Raw genomic sequence first — 24,933 nt, 5'->3', positions numbered from 1 at the left:
ACAGGGCTGTTCCCCACTGGGCTCTGTCATGTACCTATTCAATAGCCCTTGCCCATCAGTTTGTCTGCTTATTAAACCCAAGGCAGATCCCCAAGGCAGAGCTGGTGATTCTCTCAATGGTCCTCCACACCAGATCTGTCCCCATCTGCCTGAGAACATCTCCAGTACCAGAGCACTAACAGGAGATCAGGCCAAGTGTCCCTGGTCTCATATGGGTACAAAGACTCCTTGCCTCTGGAAAGTGGGGAGAGCCTGTCCTTGTACTCACCACACGGTCCCTTGCTGATGACTTTGATCCGCCTCTGCTGGTTGCATTGAGCCTTCTCCAGCTCACACTCATTGCTGTAGGTGGAATAATCTGAGCCACAGACAGGAGCCACCACCACGGGGCAAGGTGTCTTCTTGCAGACACAGGAGGCCTGGGAGGGGTCGGTGGAGCTCCTCTCGCACACCGCCCCGAACCCACACAGCATTCCTCGACACGCTGCAGGCACAGAGACACAGAGAGACAGGTGAGCTGCGGGTGCTCCTCTGCTAACAGCAGTGCAGCCTAGAGCCCCAGGTGCAGGCATCTGACTATCGCATCTTCGCTCTTCCCTGACCTGAGACAGAGATTCACTTAGAGTCCTGGAGCTATTGCTGAGGAAGAGCGGGTGACCTTCAGAGTGACTCAATCTCCCAGGCAGATGCTACCCCCACAGGGTGGCTGCACAGGACAGCTGTGCTGCAGGAGATCTGCAACCTGCTGATGTCTTTTATCACCAGCGCTTGCCTCAGACAAATCTCACAGCTGCATAGCCGCCCTAGGAGTCCAAACCTCCCTATGTTCACCCTTGCGGATGGAGCTGCTGCAGGACAGGAAAGCCCTAGTGCTGCTACTGTGCCAGTACAGCCTGCTACGGGACACCTGTCAGGTGCAGGAGCCCTCCACAACGGGGACTGCTTCTGCCTCGTGTCGCTCCGCCTGGCAGCTCCCCCAGGCATACCATGAAGCGGTCCAGCTCTCCTGCATTGCAGGGAGCCCGACCAACTGCYGCCAGAGCCCAGGGGAGCGTTTCCTGTCCCCCACTCCAGGGGCTCAGCATGCAGCCTGCGCGGCACATCTGCTCTGCTCCATGCTGCCTGTCAGCTGCCTGCTGGCAGGAAGGGTCCTCCAGTGGTGGCCCACCGGCCAGCCGCTGTGCATGCCACTCAGCCAGCTCCTGACGGCTCCTGGCAAGGGCCCCCTCGCCTCACCGCTCAGACAAGAGTGTGGAGGTGACAGCCGCTGCCCTCGGCTAGATGCTCAGGAGGGAGCGTCCCCAGAGCTGCTCACACCAGCGAGGCTCAGGGAGGGTCTGCAGTGCGTAGGGGAGGACCAGGATCACACRGGCAGAGCCAAAGATGGGGGGAAGAGGAGCCAGCAAAGGGCTGCATTTGTTCTCTGCTCTAGGCATAGCAAGATCCTTTCTTAGCTTGGGGTGAGGTGGAGGGTGCCTGCTAAGGAGGATGCAGTCACTGGGCAGCTGCTCACTGCCTGCCAGGAGGCAGACGGTTGAGTTGGGTTCTTCTCCAGGGATGCCAAGGCTGCACACCCACAGGGCAGGGAGGCTGAGCCAWCCTCTGTACTACAACGACTCACCCCAAGTCCATGCGCATGAGAACAACAAGAGGAGATTTTTGGGTCTGCTCAGAGCAGCCTGGGAATGGCATGAGGCAGCCATGCTGCCAGGGCAGGGCTGCTGCATCCAGGGATCCCTGCGTCTCTTGCCTGCACCCAGAGCGCAGCCATTCAGCCAGCAAAGGCACAGGTAACCTCAGCAGTGTGGGGCCTCTGCTGGTCTCGAGGCCAGGCGTTTGTGAGCGCACCCACCCCACGCTGCAAAAGGAAAGGGCAGGGCTGTCCCGCGCATTGCTGAGCACATCTGCTTGGCCTTCAGCACTTTCCTGGGCCAGCCATTGCCCGCTGCTGGCCAGCGGCTACCCTGCCCCGCTCTCTGCGGCAACTCGTCCATGCCCGCAGCGTGCGGAGCACGCAATACACAGCACAAAGGCCAATGGTAAAGGGCAGCATGGACAGCTGCATCTGTATTATCCGCAACGCAGAGAAAGCTCCCTCTGAATGGGAGATTCTTCTGTAAGGCAGCACCTTACACCTCTGTTTGCCCCCGCGCAGATCAATACAACCTACGTTGGCTCTACTGCAGTCTCTCCTTTGAGTGACTGAGCCCTGCTGACCTTTGAGAGAGGCCACGAAAGGCAGGATTTGTGCTAGATGTGTTCAATCCATGCAAAGACAGGTGAGGAGGAGCTTGGGATGCAGCATGGTCCAAATGGAGTTAAACCTGTGTTCAGTCCCCCGTGCCTCCACTGCGCTCTGTGACTGCTCTCCCTCCGGGCTGCCTATTCTGCTTACTTCTGGCCCAAGCCAGGGGAAGAAAGGGCTGTCACCAGCTCTGCACTGAAGCAGAGAGGCCAAGGCCCAGCCTCGTGAACACGGGGATGCCTCCAGCCCCACAGCACTGACATGGAGGAGCGTCCCCTGGTCTCCAGAAAGCACTTGCATTGCCTAGGGCCACTTTGCTCAATCTTTTGCAAGTCCTCCGCAACACTCCATGCTTTCTGCTAACCAGCAAGAGAAACGAAAGCCAAACAATAGGAAAGAAAATATCACCTGTCCCAGTGTGGGACAGAACGTCCCATGCATGCACACACTGCTTTATTCATTGTCATTTATGCAAAGTAGCCGAATCACGGGCTGGCATCTCTCTAAAAGGAGATGCACGAATCTCTTTATCGTACCCACTAATCATAGCAGCCTGCACAGACCGGTTCAACATCTGAATTGCTAATAGGAAAGGTAATCTTACATTCGAGGGAGGAAGGGAGGGATGGAGAGGACAGGTGCCTGCAAGCTCAGCTGTCTGCAGGTGAGACASAACAAGAGATGGCAGAGCTTTCTGCCAAGCGGTTGCTGCCATGAGCGCAGCCTTACAGCTCACTACACGCACCTATTGTGCCAGCAGCGCTCCGACACCGCTGCCCACACGGTCACAGCCTCCCCACACGGTCACAGCCTCCCCACACGGCTGCTTTGCAAAGGGGAGGCCCTGCACATGCGCCCGCCGCACGGCTACAGCAGACACGGGCACAGCGGGCACCTTCCTACCGCCTCTGGGCAACAAGCATACCTTACCTGCCCTGCGCTCTCCTATGCGCACAATGCACACTAGAAACGGAGACTGACCTACATAATGACAGAAAGAGAAATTATAAAAGGCAAAATAAAGTGCTCAGGAATGGCTCATTTACACTTCAGTTCTCAGGCATTTGCCTTTGACTGCCTTGAGATTTTGAGCTCATATGCACGGCAACAATGCACCACTAAGAGACTAATATCAAATAAAAAAAGAACTCTTTCTCTCCTGCCCAATATCTAAAAGCAATTTATCATTTTTATGAAGTGCTCTGGATAGTCTCTCCCACTCTTTCTGCTGCTGCTCTTTCTCTCTCTCTCTTTTTTTAATGTAGATGAGCCTGTTGAGCTCTGAGATTAGAAGGTGCAGGGGCCAATAGCAAGTGAGTGAATATGAAATGCAGGACAAGCGGGGATTCATCCCATCCCCCTTCCCGTGGAGCCAGGTCTGTGGAGCAGAAGTGTAACTGGGTAGTGCATAATCAAGCTGCCAGTCAGAGGAGGCAGAGATAAAGCTGTCTTAGCGACCAGACTCCTGCAGAGGGGAAGGGAAGGGAAGGGAGCTGCTGTGTGCAGCAGAGGCTGGCACGCAGAGCCAACTTGCAGCAGATTTCAGTTAGCTACCTGCTCAAAGGAGACGGGGAGGACGTGAGGGAGGGACAGCGAGGTGCCTGCCTGGCTCTACGCGGTGCAGAGCAAACAGGCACCGAATGCATCTGGCTCGATCCCCTCGTGCTCAAGGGGCAGCTCTCGGCTCCGGCCGTGTGGCCAGGCGCAGCTTCGCTGTGCCGGGACAAGCAGCTGGGGCTCGGACGCTCCTGCCAGGGGCTGGAGGGAAGCAGGGCTGCTCGGCCCCGCGCGGAGAGGGGAGCGCTAGCTCTGGCAGCTGCCATGCGTGAAGGGCCTGGCCCAGATCCTGAGGAGGCCTCCACAGCAAGGTCGCACAGGGAGCCCCAGGAAAGCCTCAGTCATTTTGTCACCCTCTTAGACCTTGAGGGGACATCTTGGGACGCTATTCCCCTAAGCACGACATCCAAGGACCTTCCTCTTTACAGCATGGCTGTGCCTCACACCTCCAGGAGGGACAGCAGTGCTGTCCTCACCTTGATGAGCAACCACAGCCCTAGCAACAACCTGAACAGCAGCCCAAACGAAGGATGGCAGCTAGTCATGGTCCCAGGGTGARCACAGCCACCATTTCCCAATGCTCAGAGGCAGCTAATGGTCCCACACCTTACGCAGAGCCCTGCGCGGGCTTTGTCAGGCTATACCACTGCTGGTATTAGCTAGTGCAGAGCTAGTTTGGGTTGTAGAAAAGACAACCCAGGCAGTGATGTGCCCAAGGCCATAGCACCAAGGATTGCACTGGAGCCTCTGCATTCCTAGGCAAGCTCTGTGCACGCTGTCAAGCCTCCCTCTRGAGAGAGAACAAGCAGGAGGCAAAGTAATTAAAGCTCAGGCTGGAGATTTGCTAGCAGGAACGGTCACCTGGACAAAAGAGATTGCACCCAGGGAAAGACTGAGAAGGTGCTGAAAGATGCGTGAGCACAGAGATCGTGCAGCCACCCCCAAGAGCTGCACCAGTATCCTCCCACCCCAACGCACGTGGGTGAGCAGGGATGTGGGAGACTAATGCTGCTGCAGCAAATCGGCTGTTAACGCAGGGAAGAAAGGGCCCTTGTGCAGCGGCTGGGCCATATCCATTTCCCAAATGCACACCCACTTGTGCCCCCCCGAGTTCCCAGTTCAGGTTAACACAGATCAATAGCTGCTGCCCTGGCCTGTCACAGCTGTGCATTAGCAGATGTCCCCTCAGAGGAGCTGGGGGGGGGCTGAGACCCGCTGGGGAGGTCGGTTTTCTCACGCGCTCTCTGGTAGCTGATCAGCCACTGCTCTGCCAGCCTGTGCGTTGCCCCCAGCCACACGTCTGCCACCGAGGGGAAAGGGAGGTGATATGTGATTACAGATTCAGTTATTTGAGACAGCAGCTAAATTACTCAAACACCCAGGATGCTCTAAAGCAGCCTAGATCCTGACCTGCCAAGCAGAAAGGTTCCCTGCTAAACCTTCTGTTCCCAAGTCCAGGGAGAGAGGGGTCCAAACCAGCCTCCTCAGCGCTCAAGCTGAGAAACTTGGCCTTTATGCAGCCCTTCCCCCCAGCTGCCCTCCAGAGCAGTCCCATGAAGGACTTCTGTCTGGGCAGCGCCTGCGGGATGCCACAGGGAGGAGCAGGACTCCCCCTGTCTGTGCAGACCCAAGGGGACCCCTGTGCTGCTCCCCAAGATGTCCTCTGCCCAAAGGGACTAGACAAACTACCATCACAGGTGGAGATGAGGGTGTGAATGCTATGGAGGCTTTCACCCAAAACCGTAAATTCCAGCTTCAGCCCAGAAAGAACTATTGCCATCAGTACTTTTATCATCTCAGCAAAGAAAACCTACCCCAGATCTCCTTGTAGTGAGTCCATGGGGTGATCCCCACCCTCTTCCCAGGGTCATGCTGTCCCAAAGGGATGGACCAGGATAAGAGCTCCAAATGCAGCAGGGAAAAGCGGCAAAGACAAGGTGACGGCTCTTTTGCTGGGAGGATGGATATGCTGTGCCATGCACCTTGCACAGACCCTGGCTCAGGCTGCAGTCTGCAGGAAAGTCCTGTCTGCTGCCACGCAGAGAGGCTCCTCCAGGCCCCTATTTCCCTGTGGGGCCCAGGGACCGCAGGAGGCCAGGTCTGCGCACTGCTTTTCATTTACCTTCAGTACACGCTGGCCCAGTTGCAGATGAGGAAACCAGGGTAGGAAGAAGTTTGCCCAGAGTTACAAAGAAGGTGACAGGGACAGCTCTCTAATTTCTTGCCCTCTTCTGGTCTCGTCTTTTACTTCAAATTATTAAAAAAGACCCTTATACATCTAAAGGAAGAGTTCCCAAAGTGAACAACTGACCTAGTTCTGCTCCCACTGAAATCAAAGAAGTTTTTCACGGGAACCCAGTTCAAGGCAGCACTGAGCACATCAGAAGATGTGCCCAACCCAATATACTTGTTGCTATTTTAGGGTCCATTTCCTTTCAGCACTGGTCATGCATCAATGTCACTTTTGCCTTCACTCTCCTGCTCTCTATTTCTCTTTCCAGGCCTAAGACAATTCTGCAGGAGCCAGCTTGCCAAACCTGGCAGGGAAAAGGCTTTAAATATCGGACCAGACTTTCGAAGGAGTAAAGGTTGAGACATTGCTAATGATTTTGATTCTTTTTAAAGGAACTTTCAAAATTATTTATTAAGGTTTGGAGCCAAACTTGGTCTTGTCACTTTTAAAGTGACCCTCTTCATATTTGTTTCTCCCAAGTATATTTAAAAATCTCTTAATTTGAAAGCATAAAAACAATGATAAATGACAGAAGAGCAATTAAGTGTTATAAAGTTAACTGGGTGAGGCCAAACAAATAAAACTGATATTTTATCAGAATTGAACTTTCAGTCTGTTCTTCCATTTGGAACCATATATATAAAAAAAATAGAGATATAGACCAATATTTGAACAAAAGAGATGATAAAGGGTATTTATTTACCTCACATTCCAAAGAGGAGGCATCTGCTTAACACTGTAAAAAAATGATCTTTTATAGAATCTAAATTTGATGGACACCTTTCTATTTTTCATTTACATTCCAGGGAACCCCGTTATTGCGCGGAGAAACTTCCAAGCCATGGTATGTCAAAGCAGCCAGGTACTACAGCACTCACGGTGTAAGGCTGAACGCCCAGGTGTTGCGGACACATCAGGGCAGGACTGAGGGCAGTGGGGCTATGGCAGCGTGAGATAGAATCACCTTTTGTGGAGGAGTACCCAGCTTCACTGATTTCCCGTGTTCAGGCCGAGAAACGGACAAAAGCAAGCAACAAAAATGCTTCAAACCAGAAACAAACTGTGACAAGCAAATTGGTTAAGTTTCTTTCACTTCTAATCATGTCTGCTGTTACTGGTGAAGAAGCCCATTTGTTCACAGTAGACGATTTTTAAAACTCACCTATTCAATACAGTGATGCAGTTGGACGAGGCAAGCCTAGAACACCAACAAGAACAAAACAAAAAGCCTTAATTCCCCTGCCAGATCCAAGAGATGAAACAGGTTTATTATGCTTGCTAAGAAGACTCAGTCAAAAAAACTCAGAAAAGGATGAAATTCAGAGGGAGCTTCTTTCTTCCAAAATCTCTCTCTCTGGCGGGATGCAAGAAGCAGTGACCATCACTGACACGGAAGGAATAAAAGTTGGGAAATTAGAAACAAAAAGAAGAGGCTATCAGCCTAATTCCAGGATACTCAGCACTAACCATGCCTTTATGTCCAGTTTCCTAGGAAGAGAGTCAACATGCACAGAAGTGCTTAGCTGAACCTGGGCAGAAAGCAGGAGCAAGCATGGCACAGAGTTCTTCTCCTAATGCTTGTACAGGACAGCTCCAAACAAACTGCGGGCAGCAGATAAAGCATGCAGGAGTGCAAGAAACTCTTAACTTTGATCCCTGACAGTGCTGGAAACAAATGTGCTATAAAAAATTCCCCATAACTGAGGGGCTACAGACTGCTCTCTATTTAAAGCACTGCTGTTATTTCAAACACTTTAGGGACTGGGGCTTGCTCCCCCGGGCATCAGGCCAAGACAAGACTGTCCTTGCCTTCACTCTCCAAATTTGAGACAAAACCGGGCAGAGAGAAATGCAGAGATGGTGCTGGCCAGCATAAGCAAGTCACCTTCCAGTTCACCTAACTGTGAGATAAGTACCACACACAAGGCATACACAGAGGGACCAAGGCTCTCCCTGCCTGCTACCACTCTGGTTACATCTATACAACGTTGCCAGGATAGCGACTGCATATTTTCCTACCAGTGTGCCTTCTCTGTCACCTGACCGACATGCCTGGCCTGGGTTGAGGTAACCCATGCCATGGCTGTGATTGGGACCAAGCCTGAAGCCTGTCTTGTCTACTGCAACCCTTCAGCCAGGTATGATGGACACCTCTATAGGGGAGATGCTAAGAGGCAGTGAGGAACTGGGGTCAGTGTGAGCTTGCAACAGATGGAGTCTCTGATCTGGATTTTGGAGGCCGCAGCATATTGCGCCTGCTCCCCAGTCTGCACAGGAGACACATGTTCTCCCAGCGCTCATTCTCTGAATCCAAAACCATGCTTTGAAACTGTCTATAAAGCACACGCTGAGGCTGGGCAGAAAGTGGATCTGAAGCGTAGCACGGCTCTGGTTAAATCAACCTAGAGCGGCAGAGAAGTGCAGCAATACATTTGACAAACAAAGAGAGTAGCACTTGCCTGGAACAGACAAAAGCTACAGCTAGGAGCTGACCTTTCCCAAACCTCCAGAGCCGCAGAAGACGAGGTGGAGAAACAGCCCAAGTGAGGTATCTATACAACCCTTAAGCAAGCTGTACAGAACAAAAGGGAGGGCTTGGGCTTATTGTAACCATGCTGAATCCCAGCCAAGCCTTTCCAAGTCTCTTAGTGCCACTGGAGCAGAAATAAGATAATAATAATAATAATAAAAAGAGTGCACCTGCTGGGGAGGAGGGGGAAAGCAAAAGGTGCTGCTAGAACTAAATCATGCTAACACGCTTCCTGCCACAAATGAGTCAACATGAGTCCCACGGGTGGACAAAGCAGTCTCCTCTCCCCTGCTGATTCCCAGGCTGAACATGCAAAAGCAAGAAAGGCCTTTAGAAGAGATCATGGGTAGGGAAGGATGATACTGGGTTTGGAGCCTCATTCCAGCTCAGATGTGCTGGGCTCTGAGGCTCTGCCTTGTGTCCTGCAGTCACCACCTCATTCAAGACCAAGAGCACAAAAGAAGGCTAATGAGAGTTTCCTGTCCTCCAGATAACTGGGGAAGGCGAGCGGGCGTACCAAAGTGGTCTGGCCTTTACTCTGAACCACATAGAGCAGGTGAGGGTCAGGGCACTGCCAGGGCTGAAGAAACAGGTCAGAATGGCATTCTTTAACAGGTAACAGGAGCACGTTCAGCAGCACTAACCCAGCTACAGCTGGAGCCATGGCTGGCCTCCGCCTCCCGGCCCGTGGCCCTCCTCCCCTCCCACAGAGACGAGCAGATGGAGGAATGAACTCAGATGTCATTACGATATTCCTTTACCGCACAACAGCCTGCGAGGCAGACCTCGCCTGGCCGGGTGGGCTTGCAGCATGGGGCGTTCGCTAAAACCCAGAGGGCAAGAGAGCGGATGGCTCCTCCCAAAAGGCAGAGGTACTGCTTACCCTAACCAGGCACAGCAAACAAATAACAGAAGTGACCTAYGGAAAAGCTTTCCTCTGTCCTGCCTGTGGCCCAGCACTCAGGGGGTTGGAGTGGGATGCCTGCATCAAAGAACTAGGAGAGAAGGAAAGGGGAGAGGAGAGACAAGACATGCTGAGAGGAACTTCTGGGGGCATATCCACACTGGCAACTGAAACTGGGGTGGGAACAGCGAGAGTCAGGGTTGCAGAGAGCTTCTTACTGTGGTTTGGGCCCTAAGGTGCTGGCACTCATCTGAAATGAGCTGCTCCCGCTGAATGAAGAATAATTAGCTAGGCTCCTGCACCAGGTGCAATGACACTGGTTTAAATCCAAGCCTTCCATCCCATCCTTGACACTTCCTCAGGCAACCCCTAATTAGCAGCAGGAAGGGAGTGGGATGCTTCATTACCATGAAAGCCACTGCCAAAGTTCAGCTCAGCATTTCCCCGAGCAGAGTGCGCAGGGCACAGGTGGCTGGTACTCCAAGAGGAGCTGCCAGGGCAGATGGTGCCGGCTCCACCTCTTTGCCTCCTACAATGCTTGCAGATGCCCAAAGAACGACTGGAAGGACAGCTGAGAACAGGACAGCTCCACTGTGGCTGACAGAGGACCAGAGCTAACAGGAGAATGGCTTTGAGCTGCTGAGGCTTCCTGCATGCAACTCCGTTCTGTGGAGAGATGCAGGAGTTGGTGTGAGCATGCAGGGCAGCTGCCAGCAAGAGGGGAGGTGTCCGGTGGCCACCTCTTCCCCCATGCTTTTAGAGCCCTACTTTGGGTACACCAAGGACCCAGCTGGCTGCACATTTGCTGCTGGAAGCACTGAGAAGGATTTGCTTCTCTGGGGAGAAGGCTGATGTTGGAGTAAAGGCACAACACGCACATATACGGCCCCATATACTGCTTCCAGCTTCATAGCCTCAACTCATCATCAAGTTCTGCGCCTTGGTTTTCCCATTTACTAAAAAAATGGAGATAATAATAATCACCAGCCTCCTGATATCAGTAGGTAAATAGCTCAATGCAAGTAGTAGAGATTAATAATAAGTTGGCTTTGTCGAGTGCTTGGAGATCTTGAGGTGAAGAGCTCTATCTAATAAGCCCTAAGCGTTCACACTCCATTTATGATTATTGTTATTAAACTGGAGGAACATTTTAGGATTTTAATGTCAAAATTGCTCTTTTCCACTACACAGAAAAGAAAAAAATTACTGGAGCGGCTCGCTGATTGCTTACTGCACCCCCCCACCCCCCAAGCCCTTTGCACTGAGTGCATGTCTGCCTCCCCTCTTGTCCTGGCAGTGCCCAGGCCATACAGGCAGGCCACCACTATGAAGTGCCAGAGTGGGGCACTGGTAGACACAGTTCTGCTCCCCCCAGCCGTTAAGACCCCCAAGACTGCAGCCTTCTCCTCAGCAGGAATCTTGCCAATGGAGGAGCAGGTCCCTGAATATCCACAGAGGAAGGGGAGATGCCTAGAAAACATGCAGATGAATCCTAACAGTTTCTTCCCTTCCCCAGCCAGGTTTCTCTGCTGAAGGCAAAATGTGCATTTCCCAGCCTGGACTGGCTCCAGATCACAGAGGAGTCTCTACCTTCTCCGAATAGGTGGAGAAAAACAAACAGAAAAGCACAGTGGGAAACTTGATTAAAACTCATGGGTGGGAGACAGGAGGGTGGGATTTACCTACTTTCATGGCTTAAAGCATCTCTGATGACAGGAAAGGGGTAGGAGAGAGGAAAGACTGACAAAACCCTACAGCCACACTGTTGTGCTCAGTATACATGCAGCCAAGAATTCCTGCAGCAAGGAATGGGGGCAGGAGAAGGAGAGAGAAAGAGGGACTTCCCAGCAGTGCACACAGGCAGGTTAGGGCAACTTGCATGTCCAAGGACTCGCTGGTAACTGAACTGAGACCATCAACAACATCACGTGCTCCCAAACAGCTGACACATACCACATGCTTTTGCTCCACATTTCTTTCTGATGGGGGACAGGGAAGTGAGAAAGGCTCCGAATTTCTGGTACAAAGCCAGAACATCTTCCTTTGAGCTGCCACACTTTCCCTTGCTACCCGCTGTCAGCCAACACAGGTACACGGGCCAAGTGACCCCACAGGGCACATGGCTCATCCAGGTCAAGAGACTGCTCTGCAGTCAGAAACAGGCTGACCTACTAGATGGTAAGCATAATGTCACCTGTACTGTGGGCAAGGACATTCAAGGATAAAAACAAGTTTAAAGAAGCATTGGAGTGGCTAAGCCCATAGTAACAATACTGAGCAGAAAGAATTTGTCCAGGGTAAATATCTTCATCCTTGTCCTATCGTATGTGGAGTAGGGATTCGGCAATCTTGTTAATAGGAAGAGTCTGAAATTAAAGAATGAGGATGTCCATGCCAAATGTGCAACAGTGTAGCCTTTTAAACTAATGCTAATAGATTAAAAACTCTTCTCCTCTGGAAAGCAGTAAGTGCTCCATTTCTTTAGCCATTTAAAAGCARACCAGATAAAGCACCGGGGGATAGAGAGTGGAGAGCAGCCCTCTATTGGCTAGGATGGGCAGCAGAGGGAAAAAGCTGTGACGATCTAATACATATTTCACATCCCTAATGCATGCTGGCAGTTAGCAAGCCGACATGCATCTCTACTTCCCACCTACCACTATTCCCCACTTGGTCCCCGTGGACCAGCTGGCCATAACAGTGACCTGTCTTGACCCAAATCCTGCCTCAAAGCAACCAATGTTAAATGCCCATGTAAAAGAGGTGCAGCGACCATCATGAAGCAGTCGAGAAAACATTTAAAAGTGGTAGACGGTGCTCTTGGAGCCCAGAGAAGGAGCCTGTGATAAGCCTCCCCAGACTCTGTCCCTCAGCCAGAGGACAGGAACTGCATGCAAGGTGACCGCACTTGTAAGAGCAATAAACAAGAGAATGCGTGCAATAAATCCCTAGGTCCTGGAGCAGAGGTTGAGACTTATTTTTGGAGAAGGGACAATGTGCTGTCACAACAACATGAGCAAACCTGCCCTGTCGCCATCCAATTTATGAGGACACTATCGGCGTGAAAGCCAGAGAGAGCAGGCAAAATGCAGGAGAGAACTGCTTTTGCAGCGTCTTTGAGGTGAAAGGAGGGAGAGAAAGGCAAGGCCCAGGGGGTGGGCACGCAGGCCCCGGGGAAGGAGCCCTGTGCGCGTGTGTCAGGACAGCAAAGGCCAGCATTAATTCTACATGAGATCGAGGTGCACGTTGCCATGGCGACGAGTTAGGCTGGCGCTCCAGCCGAGGAGACTCATCTGTGCACGTTTACTCCTCTTCTTGGGCCCACCCTCCCTGCCATCAATATTAATTATGTCAGGCACAGCTTGTTTGGTGAGGGAGAAGGAGCCTGCTGCCCTGCTCAGAGGCAGGAGAGGCCCCCACCGCAGGGCCGGGCGAGCCACGCGCAGGCACCGTGGTGCAGGAGAGCCTGGCTGTCCCCCACGGCGCTGGCCAACACAGCCCAACGCGGGGATCGGCACCGGCTCTCCCGGGGAAGAGCTGCAGAGGCGTCACACTGCATATTGTCAACACCATGCCGTTTAACCCGGCATTTTTGCTTAGAGGCCCTACCCTTGGCGTAACCAGAGCAGGACAAGGGGAACGTTAGCCGCAAGCCCCAGCTCTGTTTCAGGCCTGCTGGATGCCCATCCTCACCTGCTTGCCTGTGTCCCTGCCTGCAACATGGGACGCTGATCCCACTGCAACACCACTGAACGGATCTGGAAAGCTGCAGTTAACCTCCCTGCACAGCGTKAGGGGAGTCAGAAACACCGGCTAACGGCACCACCAGCATCCCTGTGAGCAGTCCTACACAAACCAGAGGGAATGGGAAAGGCAGCACTCCCCTTTGCTCATTGGAATGGTGCACACCTTTTACTTCCACATCTCTAGCTATGGAGCCAGGCTACGCTGCAACTGCACAGCTGTGGTCCCCCAGGCCACAAGAACTTCTCCACAAGTCCCCAGACCACGTACTATTTTCAAGCTGACATGTTGTGAGGATGGAAGATCCTTAAGAAAGAGAGAGAACAACAGGCATCAACCATTCAGGTGCTCTCAGTTCTCCAAGGATCTTTCATGCACAGCTCAACACATCAYAGAGATCTCTGGGAAACCAGGTATCTCCTCCTGAGACCACAGCGTAGTAGTTCAGCACCCCCTGAGCACACTACACTCCTGTGTCACACAGGAAGGCAGCCAGGGGAACCCCAGAAGCTCAGTCTTCACCAGCCACAGCCTTTTATAGCCCCGCTGCCTGGAAAAACTCCTCACTTCTAAAAGCCACCACCACTGAGATACAAACTGAAAACAGGAGCAGAGCAAAGTCAGCGCTCCTGTCCCTATCATCCCTTCCTCCCCAAGCTGGTAAAAGCAGCCTGGCCCATCTCAGGGCTGCAACCAGCAATGCCTGCAAGTGTGCTAGGAGGACAAAGGAGAAGTGGGAAGAGAGCTGACTACATGTTTCCATAATTAAAGGAGGGGGGAAGAAAAAGAAGGAAAAAAAAAAAAGAGTCGATCAGTTGGAAGATCYAAAAGCAAAACCATGTGCAGGAGGCACACAGAGCTGGTGGTGAGCAAGGTGAGGGTGGTGCTGGGGGAGGGCAGGGCAGAGCAGGGAGGAGTTTAAGGCATCATGTTCTCAGGATATGAAACAAAGTCACTCCTGCAAATCAAACATCTTAAAAGATTCTCATTAATCTGTCACAAGTCCCCTTGCAAGAGCAGCTCTGAGCAGGCTAATCACTGGAAGAATCCATCAGCCTTTATCAGAGATAGGAGTGGGTTGGAAACGTGCTCCACAACAGATGCAGACAAGAAGCCTGCCTCAGCAGCCAGCTCCCGCTGTCCTGCCTGCACACCCCAGCACACACAGACCCCTCCCRGCCTTCCCAAAGATAAAGCAGTGAAGAGCATGAATCTGCCCTGAGGAGGCACTCTGCAAAGAAACTGAAGACAGCTCAATGCGCACAAAGTAGACACCCAAATGGGAGGGCAGCCTGTACATAGCCCACATAAGGAAGGGAGGCAAAGGCAAGAAATAGCCATAGTTGGGTTGTTTTAATCTGTGCTCACCCGTCTGCAGAGGCCATGATCTGCAAAACAGTGTCAAATGTTTACAAATCAGGGAGATTAGAGCGCTCAGCAAGGAAACGGTTCTTGGAAATGAGGGCTGCAGCAGTCTGTATGGCTGGAGGGCAGGAGGGTTCCTCCCCAGATGCACCAGATCCAAAGGCAGCACTCAACCGCACTGTCAGGCAAACCCAGCACACTGCCATTTGCTGACCTTTTCCAGGCCCCAGGCTGCCAGGCGTTCAGAGCACCAGGCTCTGGCAAGCCTTTTCTGCCTCTCTTTTGAAGGAGTTTGCTCAAGCCCATGGGTCTTGCCTAGCCTCACTCCTCCTGCTCTCCCTCTGCTTTTCATATTAATTGTTAAATGTAGTGACTGTACCTTAAAGCCGCGTTGGTCTGAAGTAAGTCTGGCTGGGCCAGCGCTGCCCTGCTCACTGCAGCACATCTGCTCTGGGTTGACCCTTTGCCGCTGGCCACAGAGGGCTGCCCAGCAGGCTGGCTTAGGAAGCAATCTTGTGCTAAGGGCTCCTGGCCAGAAGGTATTTAGCCTTGGTGACCCTGGCAGGTTGAGCACCAGTTATGCAGGAGGGAAATACTCCGTGCGGTATCTTAGCCCAGCAGCCCACCCCTGAGAGGAGCTGGATCTCTTCTTCCCGGCAGCATGGTGCTTGGGATGTCTGCCTTGGGCCAAGCACATCCCAGCACACCTGGAGCACAGCCACACAATTACAGCAGCTCCTGTTTTCAGCAAACATTTTCCTGTCACTAAAAGAGTGAGGCTCACATTGTGTCACTGTGACCTTCAGACATGTTCCCAGAAGAACAGCATTCACTTGTCAAGAAAACCTCCTCCTGAAGCAAAGAAGCAGGCAGTATTTGCAGGGGCCTGAGGTGGGAGCTTGTAGTAATGCAATGGCTTTCTCTGTAAGGCATTATGCAATGACTCCAGCATGCTACAGCAAAGGAGAAGAGAAGATAAAGCACCTCAGGCCATTGCTTCTTTGTCACAACTCTCCTGGGCTAAATGCCAGAAAGATGGTCTTGAGAGACATGAGGCAGAGACCTGGGGAAAGTGAGGTAAGGTTGGGGATTTGCTATCTCAGCAAGGACCTGATACAGGGAAAAACAGGAATATCTTAATACTTCTCCCATCTACTCCTTCCCCAAACTTACACCCTATAACATGAAAGTGCATAAATTGATCTCCAGGAGAAAGCTCAAACCTCACTGCAAATGGAGAAAAAAAATGCTCTCAAGAAATCAAAAGCGGTGTCTAATAACTGCAGCTACCTCATCTACTGTTCAGCTTTTTGAAGAGCTATGTTTAGCATCTCTTCTCTCTCCAGAGCAACCCTGAACCAGTTTGAACTGGTTTAGCTGAAGCACGCTTTGCTGCGATATTTAGGGTACGCAGAACGGGCAGGATCCCAAGCTGTAACACCACCCCTTTCACTGCAGCCAGACTGGTCAGCGCTGGGAAAGTGCATGGGGGTGAAGTCACCGCATGTTCAAGACTGCCCAGAGAGCCACTACCTCTTGCCACAGCCTTTACCATAGGTATCCCAAGCCAGAGAAGACGTGTTGGAGCAACGTGGCAGTTCAGCTAAGGCCCCTGAATCGGCTTGAGTCTTTCCCATCCAGTTTTACCCTAGCTGGGAACATGGGCCCCAAAGAAATTCAGTGAAATACTCGAGTTTCTTGTGAGGTATTTACGACACAACACACATCTAAGCTCTCCAGTCCCAGGCTAACATGCTAAATCATCAGGCAGCCTCAAACCCTCACTGTCAACAGGGAAACACAAGTCCCAGGCAGCTTATAGATGGGGCAGCCACTAGCTTGCATTCATCAGTCCTCTCTTTGGTATGGTCCGTGATGTTTGAGGATACTGCAGGGGTCCAGCCCCACACTGCATGCAGCCCAAAGCTACACCACGCTAGCACAGTATCAACAGTTCAGCAGGTCAATATTTCAGTCCATATTGTAATGAAGTACCGAGGAACTAGGAGGCACTACGTAATTAAAAGGGAGCAGCTGGACAAAGAAAGGACAAAGCTGCTGAGAAGCCTGCTGTAAAAATTTAACCTTGTGCAAACCAAGTGATTTTTTTTGTTACATGATGTGTGACAAGCATTCCCACCATGCTTTGACGCCCCCAAGTTCCTCTCTGCACAGCAAAGACACCCTCAGCCCAGCTGCACACTAGTTTCATTAGAGGGGAAGGAAGGGTGGTAAGCCCAGCTCTTATAACTGGAGGACTAATGGGAAAAATACAGCTCCGTGTTAATTGCAGACAGCAACTGCATAGTGTTCATGGCGTTGGGAACCTGGCATAAAAAAGGGATGAGATGGAGCTGTCTGGAGGACAGCAGGTAATACGTACCAAGAAACCAGAAGCCATCTCATTCATATGGCCAGGCCCACATCTTTCCTTGAGAGCTGTCCTCAGAGCCCTGCTATTTTAGACAGATGTTTCAGCTGGTCTTTCTCATCCCTTAGCCTCCCTCTCCCACAACTGATCAGGTTAAAAGCACAGGTGCATTAGCACTGTCACCACTCACACTGTTGGAAGCCAGCTGCCAGAAAAGGCTGCTCTCTTTTGTCTCAGACGCAGGCCTTGGCAAAGTAGACATTACTTAGCAGTAATTGGGCTTGTGACAAGAGTACTGAAAACACAGCCAGACAGGAGGGTATCTAAACAGTTTAGAGCTGCCCCGGCTCTGAGGCACTCCCCACACCCCAAACACGTGCATTCTCCAGGAAGCATCCCCCTCCCCACACATGCACGCTTTCTACTTCTCTGGCACAGACAGGAGAGGTCAGAGCAGCCACTGTGGGACTGCAAGGAGCATCAGCACGGCTTACTGTCAGCTCTGTTGTCTGGCAGCATTTATTATGTGGGGAACTGACAGGGTGGACACCATGGTCTGAGGCCTTAAGTGAGATGGATTATTGCTGAAGTGGATCAAATTTCACCACTCAAGCTGCTGAAAGTCAGCTACATACCTTTCAAACTGCATGGGCAGGAAAGAGCTAGAGGCTAGGAAAAACACTGGTGGGAAGGAGCAAGGGGGCTGTGAGAAAAGACATGTGGCTGGTAAATGCATCTGTGGGCAGAGAAAAGAGAGACAGGTCTGTAAGACCTTGCCGTTCTACTAACCGAGACCAGCCCCTCCAAGGAGCCTGGGCTATGAATCCATTTTGCAGGATCCAAGTCTTATATTGGTCTGTGTCAGAAGAGAAACAGGCTGGGATTAGCAGCCAAAGCCAGCAGAGTGTTCCAGTACAGCCATGCACAAAGGGAACGAAAWTGAAGAGCTTGTGTTTTATTTTAAGTTATATTTTCACAGCTTCCTTCCTAGTGTGACTGAGTGTTCCCTCCCTTGCCCCCCCTGAGCAGGCACAGAGAGAAGTGCAGAGCTGCCTGTAGAGCGACCTAGCTCCTCTGAGAAAATAAAAGCCCAAGGCTGCCTTCCAGGCCTCAGCCTTCAATGGGGACTGGAGGAGGAGAGGCTCAGCATGGATTTGGTAGCGAGAGGAAGGTGTGGACAGCATACCTAACTCCCAGGGTGTGGGCCAGTGCCCAGCCTTCCTACTGCCACTGCCCTTCAAGGTTTAACCCTCTTTAAAATAGCATCCACTGGGCACAAGGCAGAAGAAGGTGTCACTTTGGGTGAGGGAAGATACAGTGCTCATTTTAGCTTAATGGGTAGGATACTACATTACTCTGCTCTGAAAACCCAAGATGTCCAAGTCTGACACTGACAGCACAGCACAATTAGCCAACAAGCTACCCGCCAGGGATTTCTTCACCTTCTCTTTCATTTTGCAACCTCCTCCCAGCTGACAGACCTGTGCCAGCACCAAAACATTTCAGCACAGGGACAGGCACTAGACACAACCAACCATCTTTGTCCCTGCTTCACAAAGACCTAAGGCCCACCATCACTGGAGGCCACCATCACTGGAGCCACCTTTCCCAGCTCCTCATCCATTATCAGTCACGTGCTGTCTTCCGCAGGGGCAGCTTTTCCTGCAGGACTGATCTGCTCATCCCGATACAGTGCAGGTGGTCTGTGGGCAGTACGCATAACCTTGTAGGGCAGGTGAGGGGAGCTAAGCACCTTATGCGACTTCTAAGCCCCAGGCAATTTATTTCTTCCTCCTTACATCTGTGCCAATATGTTATGGACAGAGGAAGCTGCTCATCAGAATTATGAGATGTTAATTAAACAATCAAACAGAATTAAGGAGCATCTTCCCCTGGTGAAACATCAAACACAAGAAGCAAGACCAGGACTGCTGACCTGTCCGCTGATGTGTGGTTTACACTCAGGCACAGCCAATGCCCTGTGATGAAGGGAACCACAGCCCTGCGCTGACAGACAAGACCTCTCCCATACATGCTGCCCCACACGGTGTCTCTATGCCCTGGCTTCACCTCCACAGCAGATAAGACACAGACTAGAAGACAGCAGCCAGGTCATGAAATCCAGTCTCCTGCAATGACAGGCACATAGCAGTAACTGTCTATTCCAGGACCTGGGAACAGCTCATAGATCTATCTCATCATCTCCTCGTGGCTCTTGGAACAGCGATCTCACCTAGCTCAACTACAGTTGCTGCAAACTGGCACCTTTCATTTAAAATTACAGTTTAAAAGAACAGATTAGCAGCTTGTGACTGGAGGCATGAATATGTGTGCAGTTTCCCAACAACACCTTGCTGCTCCTAGCAGAAGTATCCTCTTTTCAGGGAGGCAAGGTAGGTACACCCTCCAGACTCTTGCTGTCTCAGTATGGCCAATGCAGTGGCTCAACCCACAGAAACTTATCAACTGATTCCTGGTCAGGAATATTTTACAGTCCCCCCCTTTGTCACAAATCAGATTCTCAATGGCATGTAGCACCTTTKACACCCAATGAAGAGACAGATTGCTATGGCTTTGTCYTCTTCAGGCCAGCTCCCTTTCCCCTCCAGTGGTTCCCTCTTCAGACAGTGTCCCTTCTTGGGACATTTGCCAGCATTGCAAGGGACTGGTTCCTAGAGTTCCTGCTGGTAGCAAAGTACTGATGAGAGGATACCCAGCAGCCATAGCAAAGACAACGCCCAGGATTGACGGCATTGTAGGATTAATCAGCTAACTGATTTCCAATGCAGACAAGAAGAGGGACCTGCACCAGCATTTCTCTGCCTAACCCCCTGCCTGGGCCAGCCAAGCTCTGCTCTGCACACTCTATTATTTATGGGGCTGCCAGGCAAAAGAAAGCATTTTTTTTTTTTTTTWACCAATATTTTATTTCTCAGATGTCCTTGTCTCATGTATCACCACTGCTTTTATGCACCCATAAGTAAGTGCTGAGCACTGCACCCTTGGCTTGGTGAGCGGTGCAAAAGGTTGGACCAGCATCACTCTATCCATGCTTGCCAGAAGAAAATGGGTATCCAGCCCTCCCTGCCTTCTCAGCTGTTTCCAAACTCAGAGGACACAGGACCCGAACCTTCCCCACAGTTGGCTGATACCATGAACATACCTGCAAAGGTGAATGGAGACCAGCAAAAGGGCTGGCTCCCACCACTCCCAGAGATGTATCATGACTTCCCCCTTCCACAAGGGATGCCTGCTGGGAACAGGCTGAAGCAAGATGTAGTTCAGAGACTTAGGGCAAACTCCAGGCTTGATCCAAAAAGCTGGTGGGGTTAGCAAGAAACCAAAATCCACAGACCCAAAAAACTAGTGCTAACAAAAGGGGCTAAACAGAATGCTCAAGTCTGTGCCACATCAAGAGGGTGGTTTTTGTTTTTGTTTTTTCCTTCCTTGCAAGGCTAGAAGAGCAGCATGGACAGAGAGCGCTGGCTAGACCCGGCCAGGAAGGTCCCAAGTTGCAGCTTGCCCTGTTTTGCTCTGCTCTCAGCCCCTCATCTCTCCAAATACAAAAGGGAAAGATGCTTCTCAACAACAGAAACAGTACCAGAGCATGCGAGCAGGAATGGCTGGAGCTGAACTTCCCACCAGCAAGGCAAGGCCCTGCTCTCCTTCCCCCGCTCCTACATGAGCAGGGCAGCTTTGTATCATGGCTGCTGGTCTCATCTCTAGAGCCATCTGCTGTTGGCTGTGCCACCATGCTCCGCACAGACCTCACGAACAATTACCCAAGTGGAGATGGCTTTCAGAACCTCTGCAGAGCACCCCAGAGGAGGTGGGAGGCAAGAAGAGAGTGACTGATAGGGGACACAGTCCAGGGTGGGCTGAACCTAATAGCCTGATACCTCATCCCATCAATTCCACCTGAGCAGCCAATCCAACACTCACTAGCATGGCTCCATGGCTTTGAGAGGATTATTGTTCGCTTTGCCCTCAGCAGAGCAAACAATAAAACCAATCTTGTCTCCCCCACACGACTCCACCAAGAGATGCTGCAAACAAACAGAAATCAAACTTGTCATCACAGATGCTGCAAGAACAAGGCAAGAGGGAGGAGGGACCCTCCAAATCCTCCCCCATCATCTCTTTCCCTCCAGGGGATGCAGGAAGGCACAGCCCACCCTGCCTGCCCCCTGCACAGCACCTGCCAAACCCAACTCCAGAACACTCCTGCCCCGGGGAGGGGGGCACAGCTGAGCCAACATCCACCTACTCTCCAGTTCCTTGCACAGACACTCCCCAACTCCTCCAAACTGCTGAAGGAGGAAGGAGGAGAATTAGCCAGCTAAGACACTGGGGCCATTTCCTCAGCTGGGAAATGGGAAGAACCTTCAGTGGAGCAACGCATTTAAGACAGCCAAGCCTTAAGATGCTCARTAGAGTTTAGCAAAACCCCGCTCAGCTGCGGGAATGCCAGCGGCATTGGAGATGTGGAAGAAAACAGTAAGCTAACAGCATTAAACGGCCTTGTTTTGAAAGGAAGCAGAGATCACTCCATAAATCTGTGGTTGAAGAGTCTTCTAGGGTAAGACTGGTATCTAATGAAAAGGAAGACAAACAGCATATGAGTACTAATCAGGGACATCTCCCTGCTGCCTTAGCAAATCTTTCACCTCCAGCATCACCTGAGCACCAGGGGAGTGGTCATCATGGTAGCACCTTCTACATATGCAGGATAGGGTCTTTGCAGAAAAGTTGCTGAAAGTGTGGGAAGTCACCTCCTTCAAAAGGAAACTGGAGGTTTGACATTTCCAGGGCAGAAGATGGCTTGCTGTCTAGCTTTGCATCACTGTATGGAAAGGGAAAAAACTACAACAAACCAACTGGTATTAGGATTTCCAGATAAAAATTCCAAGTTGCAGATCCTCTGCTGGTACAAATGGGCAGAGATCTATTGGCTCGGTGTGCGGGCTCCCACCTGGTGGCAATGGGCCTTGCTCCACTGTCATCCACAGAGATATGCAGATTTGTAGTAGCTGAGAATCTGGCCCAGAATATAAAGAGGCAGCAAACCTTAAGGGAGCACAGCTGGAGAAAAAGCAATTGACTGGGCCTGCTACGTTTGACACTGGCACTATCACATTTTGCATACTGGGACACAGCCCCTTGCCCCAGGGCACACACCTCCTGCTGAGACCCACCGAGTCCTTGCCAGCCCTTTTTGTCGCACTACTACATACTGGTTGGGGAAAATGAATGTGATGCAATGAGACAGAGGCCCCTCCTTTGCCCATCTCTCTCAGATATAGCCAGTTGTGGGATGGAGAGAAGGGTTAAACCACTCATCAGCCACCTCCAGTCATCAGTAGGACAGCCAGGCACAGATCTTGCTAGCATAACACCTCACCCCACCAAAGCCACCACTGGATAGCAAGCCTAGGAAGGGAAAGCCATGGCCCTCACCCAGCAAGCCTCAGCACTTGATCAGTTTAAAAGCAGAGGCATGGCCCCATCTAAGTTGATGGAATAGGTATATCTAAAGAGCCTTTGCTGGACCAGAGCCATGTCTYCAAGCCTGATACAAGCAATGAATGCTGCCAGTCTCTCCAGCACAGCAGGAGGCTGGAACCACCCCCTTTTGGGGGGGTGACCTCTTCCCCTCTGCCCTGTGCTCCCTTCTGCCCAAAAAAGCTTCCCAAAGAAGAAATTCTCGGCTTTTACAAGAGGAACTTGCACCACTTCAGGGTTGCAAAAGGAGGCACCTCATTTGGCAAACCACCAAGGGTGGTGCTTTTCCAGCTTCTCTCTGCAGGGACCAGATATTTTTTGGAATATGTCATCTGGATGGGCTAGGCTGCTAATATTTTGGAGCCCTAAGCTAGGAGTTACACCTACGTTTGCTTTTATTTTTTGCGTTAGATGTCTTCTCTGTTCCAATTATAGATTAATCACATTTTATCTAGCATCCGTTTCTCCCCCGCCTCCTTCCCCACCCCCATCAGGGAAAGAAAGAAAGAAACAAACGTGTTATTAATTGGCTGCAGTTTTCTACTAGGTTCTTATCTGTGCACATAAAGCTAGGGAGGATGGGGAAGGTGACTGAACAGCCTGCCAGCAGAAAGCAGGGGATTTTAAGCCTGATTTTCAGAGGAAACAAGGCTCCTAGGATGACATTATCTGAGCACATGCTGCCTGCCTGCACCCAACAGCTTCTAAGCCTGCTGATAACGGCTGATAGCAGCACGGCCTCAGAACCAAAGTTCCTACAACTCTATGAAACTGAAAGACCTTAATAAAGCCCTGGCTCAGAGAAAATGTGTGCTGCGAGCACACCTTTTATCAGACACCAGGGAATCCATAGCTGAGAGAGACCTTGTCAGTGCCATAGACACAKGGAAAGACGCAAATCCATAGAAAACCCCGCACTGCTGTCCCACCTGCACTGTCATGGAAGGACTATTAGCTCTGGAAGAAGAGCTGGGAGTCCATCTCCTGGGGACAAGGAAGGTACCAAACTGCCTTGTGTCTCACAAAGTCAAAATTGGGGGATGAGAAGGTAGGTGTTAGAGAGCCCATAAACAAAAAAATCTGTGCTACCCAGCAAGAGTGGGAAAGGAAGGAGGGCTGGGTTACAATCACATGTCCATACCATTTATGGCCAGGGCTGCAGAGATACCTGATGTCCAGCTGAACACCATTTTCCATTTTGCTCCTGATGCTGACAAAGCTGAAACCTTTTGCCAGCTGGAGCACAAGCCCAACAGATTTTCTGTAGCATTTGTACAGTGTTAGCAGCCGACAGATCCAAGACTGGATGGGTTGGGATGATTTGACTTTGACTGTTCAGCAGAAACAGTGGTTTAACGAACAGACAACAGTCTCTCTGCAACCTCTGCTAGCTGCAAAGGTGCCCCTCCCTGAGCAGCTCAGTCCATACCCAACATGCTGGTGCTGCAGAGTTTCCTACCTGCTTTCTGTTTATTTAACCTCCTGCTGCCATGAATCAGCGCAGCCCACTCCAATCCATTCACAGCAGGAGCAAGAGCCGCTAAGGCAGCGGACAGTCCCAGGGAAACACTGTGTCCCCATCACTCCCCCAAACAGGCATCCCTCCCTGCTTGGCCTACGCATGTTCTCAGGGCAGCGTGGAGGATGGCAGGGAAGGACAGCTGCTGCCCAGGCCAAGATGAAACACAGCCCTCAACCTCTGGGCCCCATGAACTGAAACTAGCACTCTCTCACTGTCCTCACCTAGGCTGCTCTGACGCTTGCRTTGCTGACCAGGCTACACCAAAAAAACTAGGGGACCAAGGGAGGCAGAACACTGTTTCAGTCTGTTTCCTCGTGCATACCGCACATCACCTTCTTAGGGTCCTTCCCTTGCCTGGGACTCAGTGCCACACACCAATGGCACACGTGACATGCTTTGCTTGCACGCCAGCAAGACTTTCTGCACCTCCTTCAGCTTCCCCCTTTCCCTCCGCAACATCCAGGAAGGCATTCTAGGGATAAACACAGAATAGTCACTGAATTCATGCTGCCGCTTTTCAAGGTTAAGGCCCCCTTGCCTAGTCCCCTCCCTTCCATTGCCTCACCAGATGAACCAGGCGAGCTCTGCAAACCACCGGCAACACATGGAAGAACCCACCTCCTCTTCCAGCCCCTTTCCACCTCCACCACAGCTGTCTGGGAAACCTTCCCCAGAGAAAGGGCTGCTGTGTCTCATGAGGAGTAACAAGGGACAGCAATGCTCTACCCTCCCTCCCCGCCCTGGAGGGAAACACTCCTGCATCCCTGGGGAGGAGGCAGCCCAGCAGACTCCAGACAGAGAGGCAAGGGAGTGCACGCCTGTATGAGCTGCAATACTGCTCGGGGAGAAAGAAGTGAGTCAGGCTGCAAAATAGATCACTGGGTCGGGGAGGCACTTCTCCATCGTCAGCTGGAAGAAGCACAAGAGGCTCAAGTCATTTGCTTTCAAGTACATCCTGAG

At 51.5% G+C, this 24,933-nt stretch overlaps 1 protein-coding gene across 1 annotated transcript in view; it reads right to left on the bottom strand.

Annotated features, from left to right (window-relative positions):
- AGRN (agrin) overlaps positions 1-24,933 on the bottom strand; it is a 151,690-nt gene that overhangs the window by 48,900 nt on the left and 77,857 nt on the right. Inside the window, 1 exon segment of the mRNA XM_026074040.1 lies at positions 269-484. Coding sequence (XP_025929825.1) covers positions 269-484 — 216 coding nt within the window.

Source organism: Apteryx rowi, unplaced genomic scaffold, assembly GCF_003343035.1.
Source record: "Apteryx rowi isolate R43461 unplaced genomic scaffold, aptRow1 scaffold_38, whole genome shotgun sequence".
NCBI classification, from domain to species: Eukaryota; Metazoa; Chordata; class Aves; order Apterygiformes; family Apterygidae; genus Apteryx; species Apteryx rowi.
Note: the sequence above shows the minus strand (reverse complement) of the source record. Positions and strands in the feature narration are given on the sequence as shown.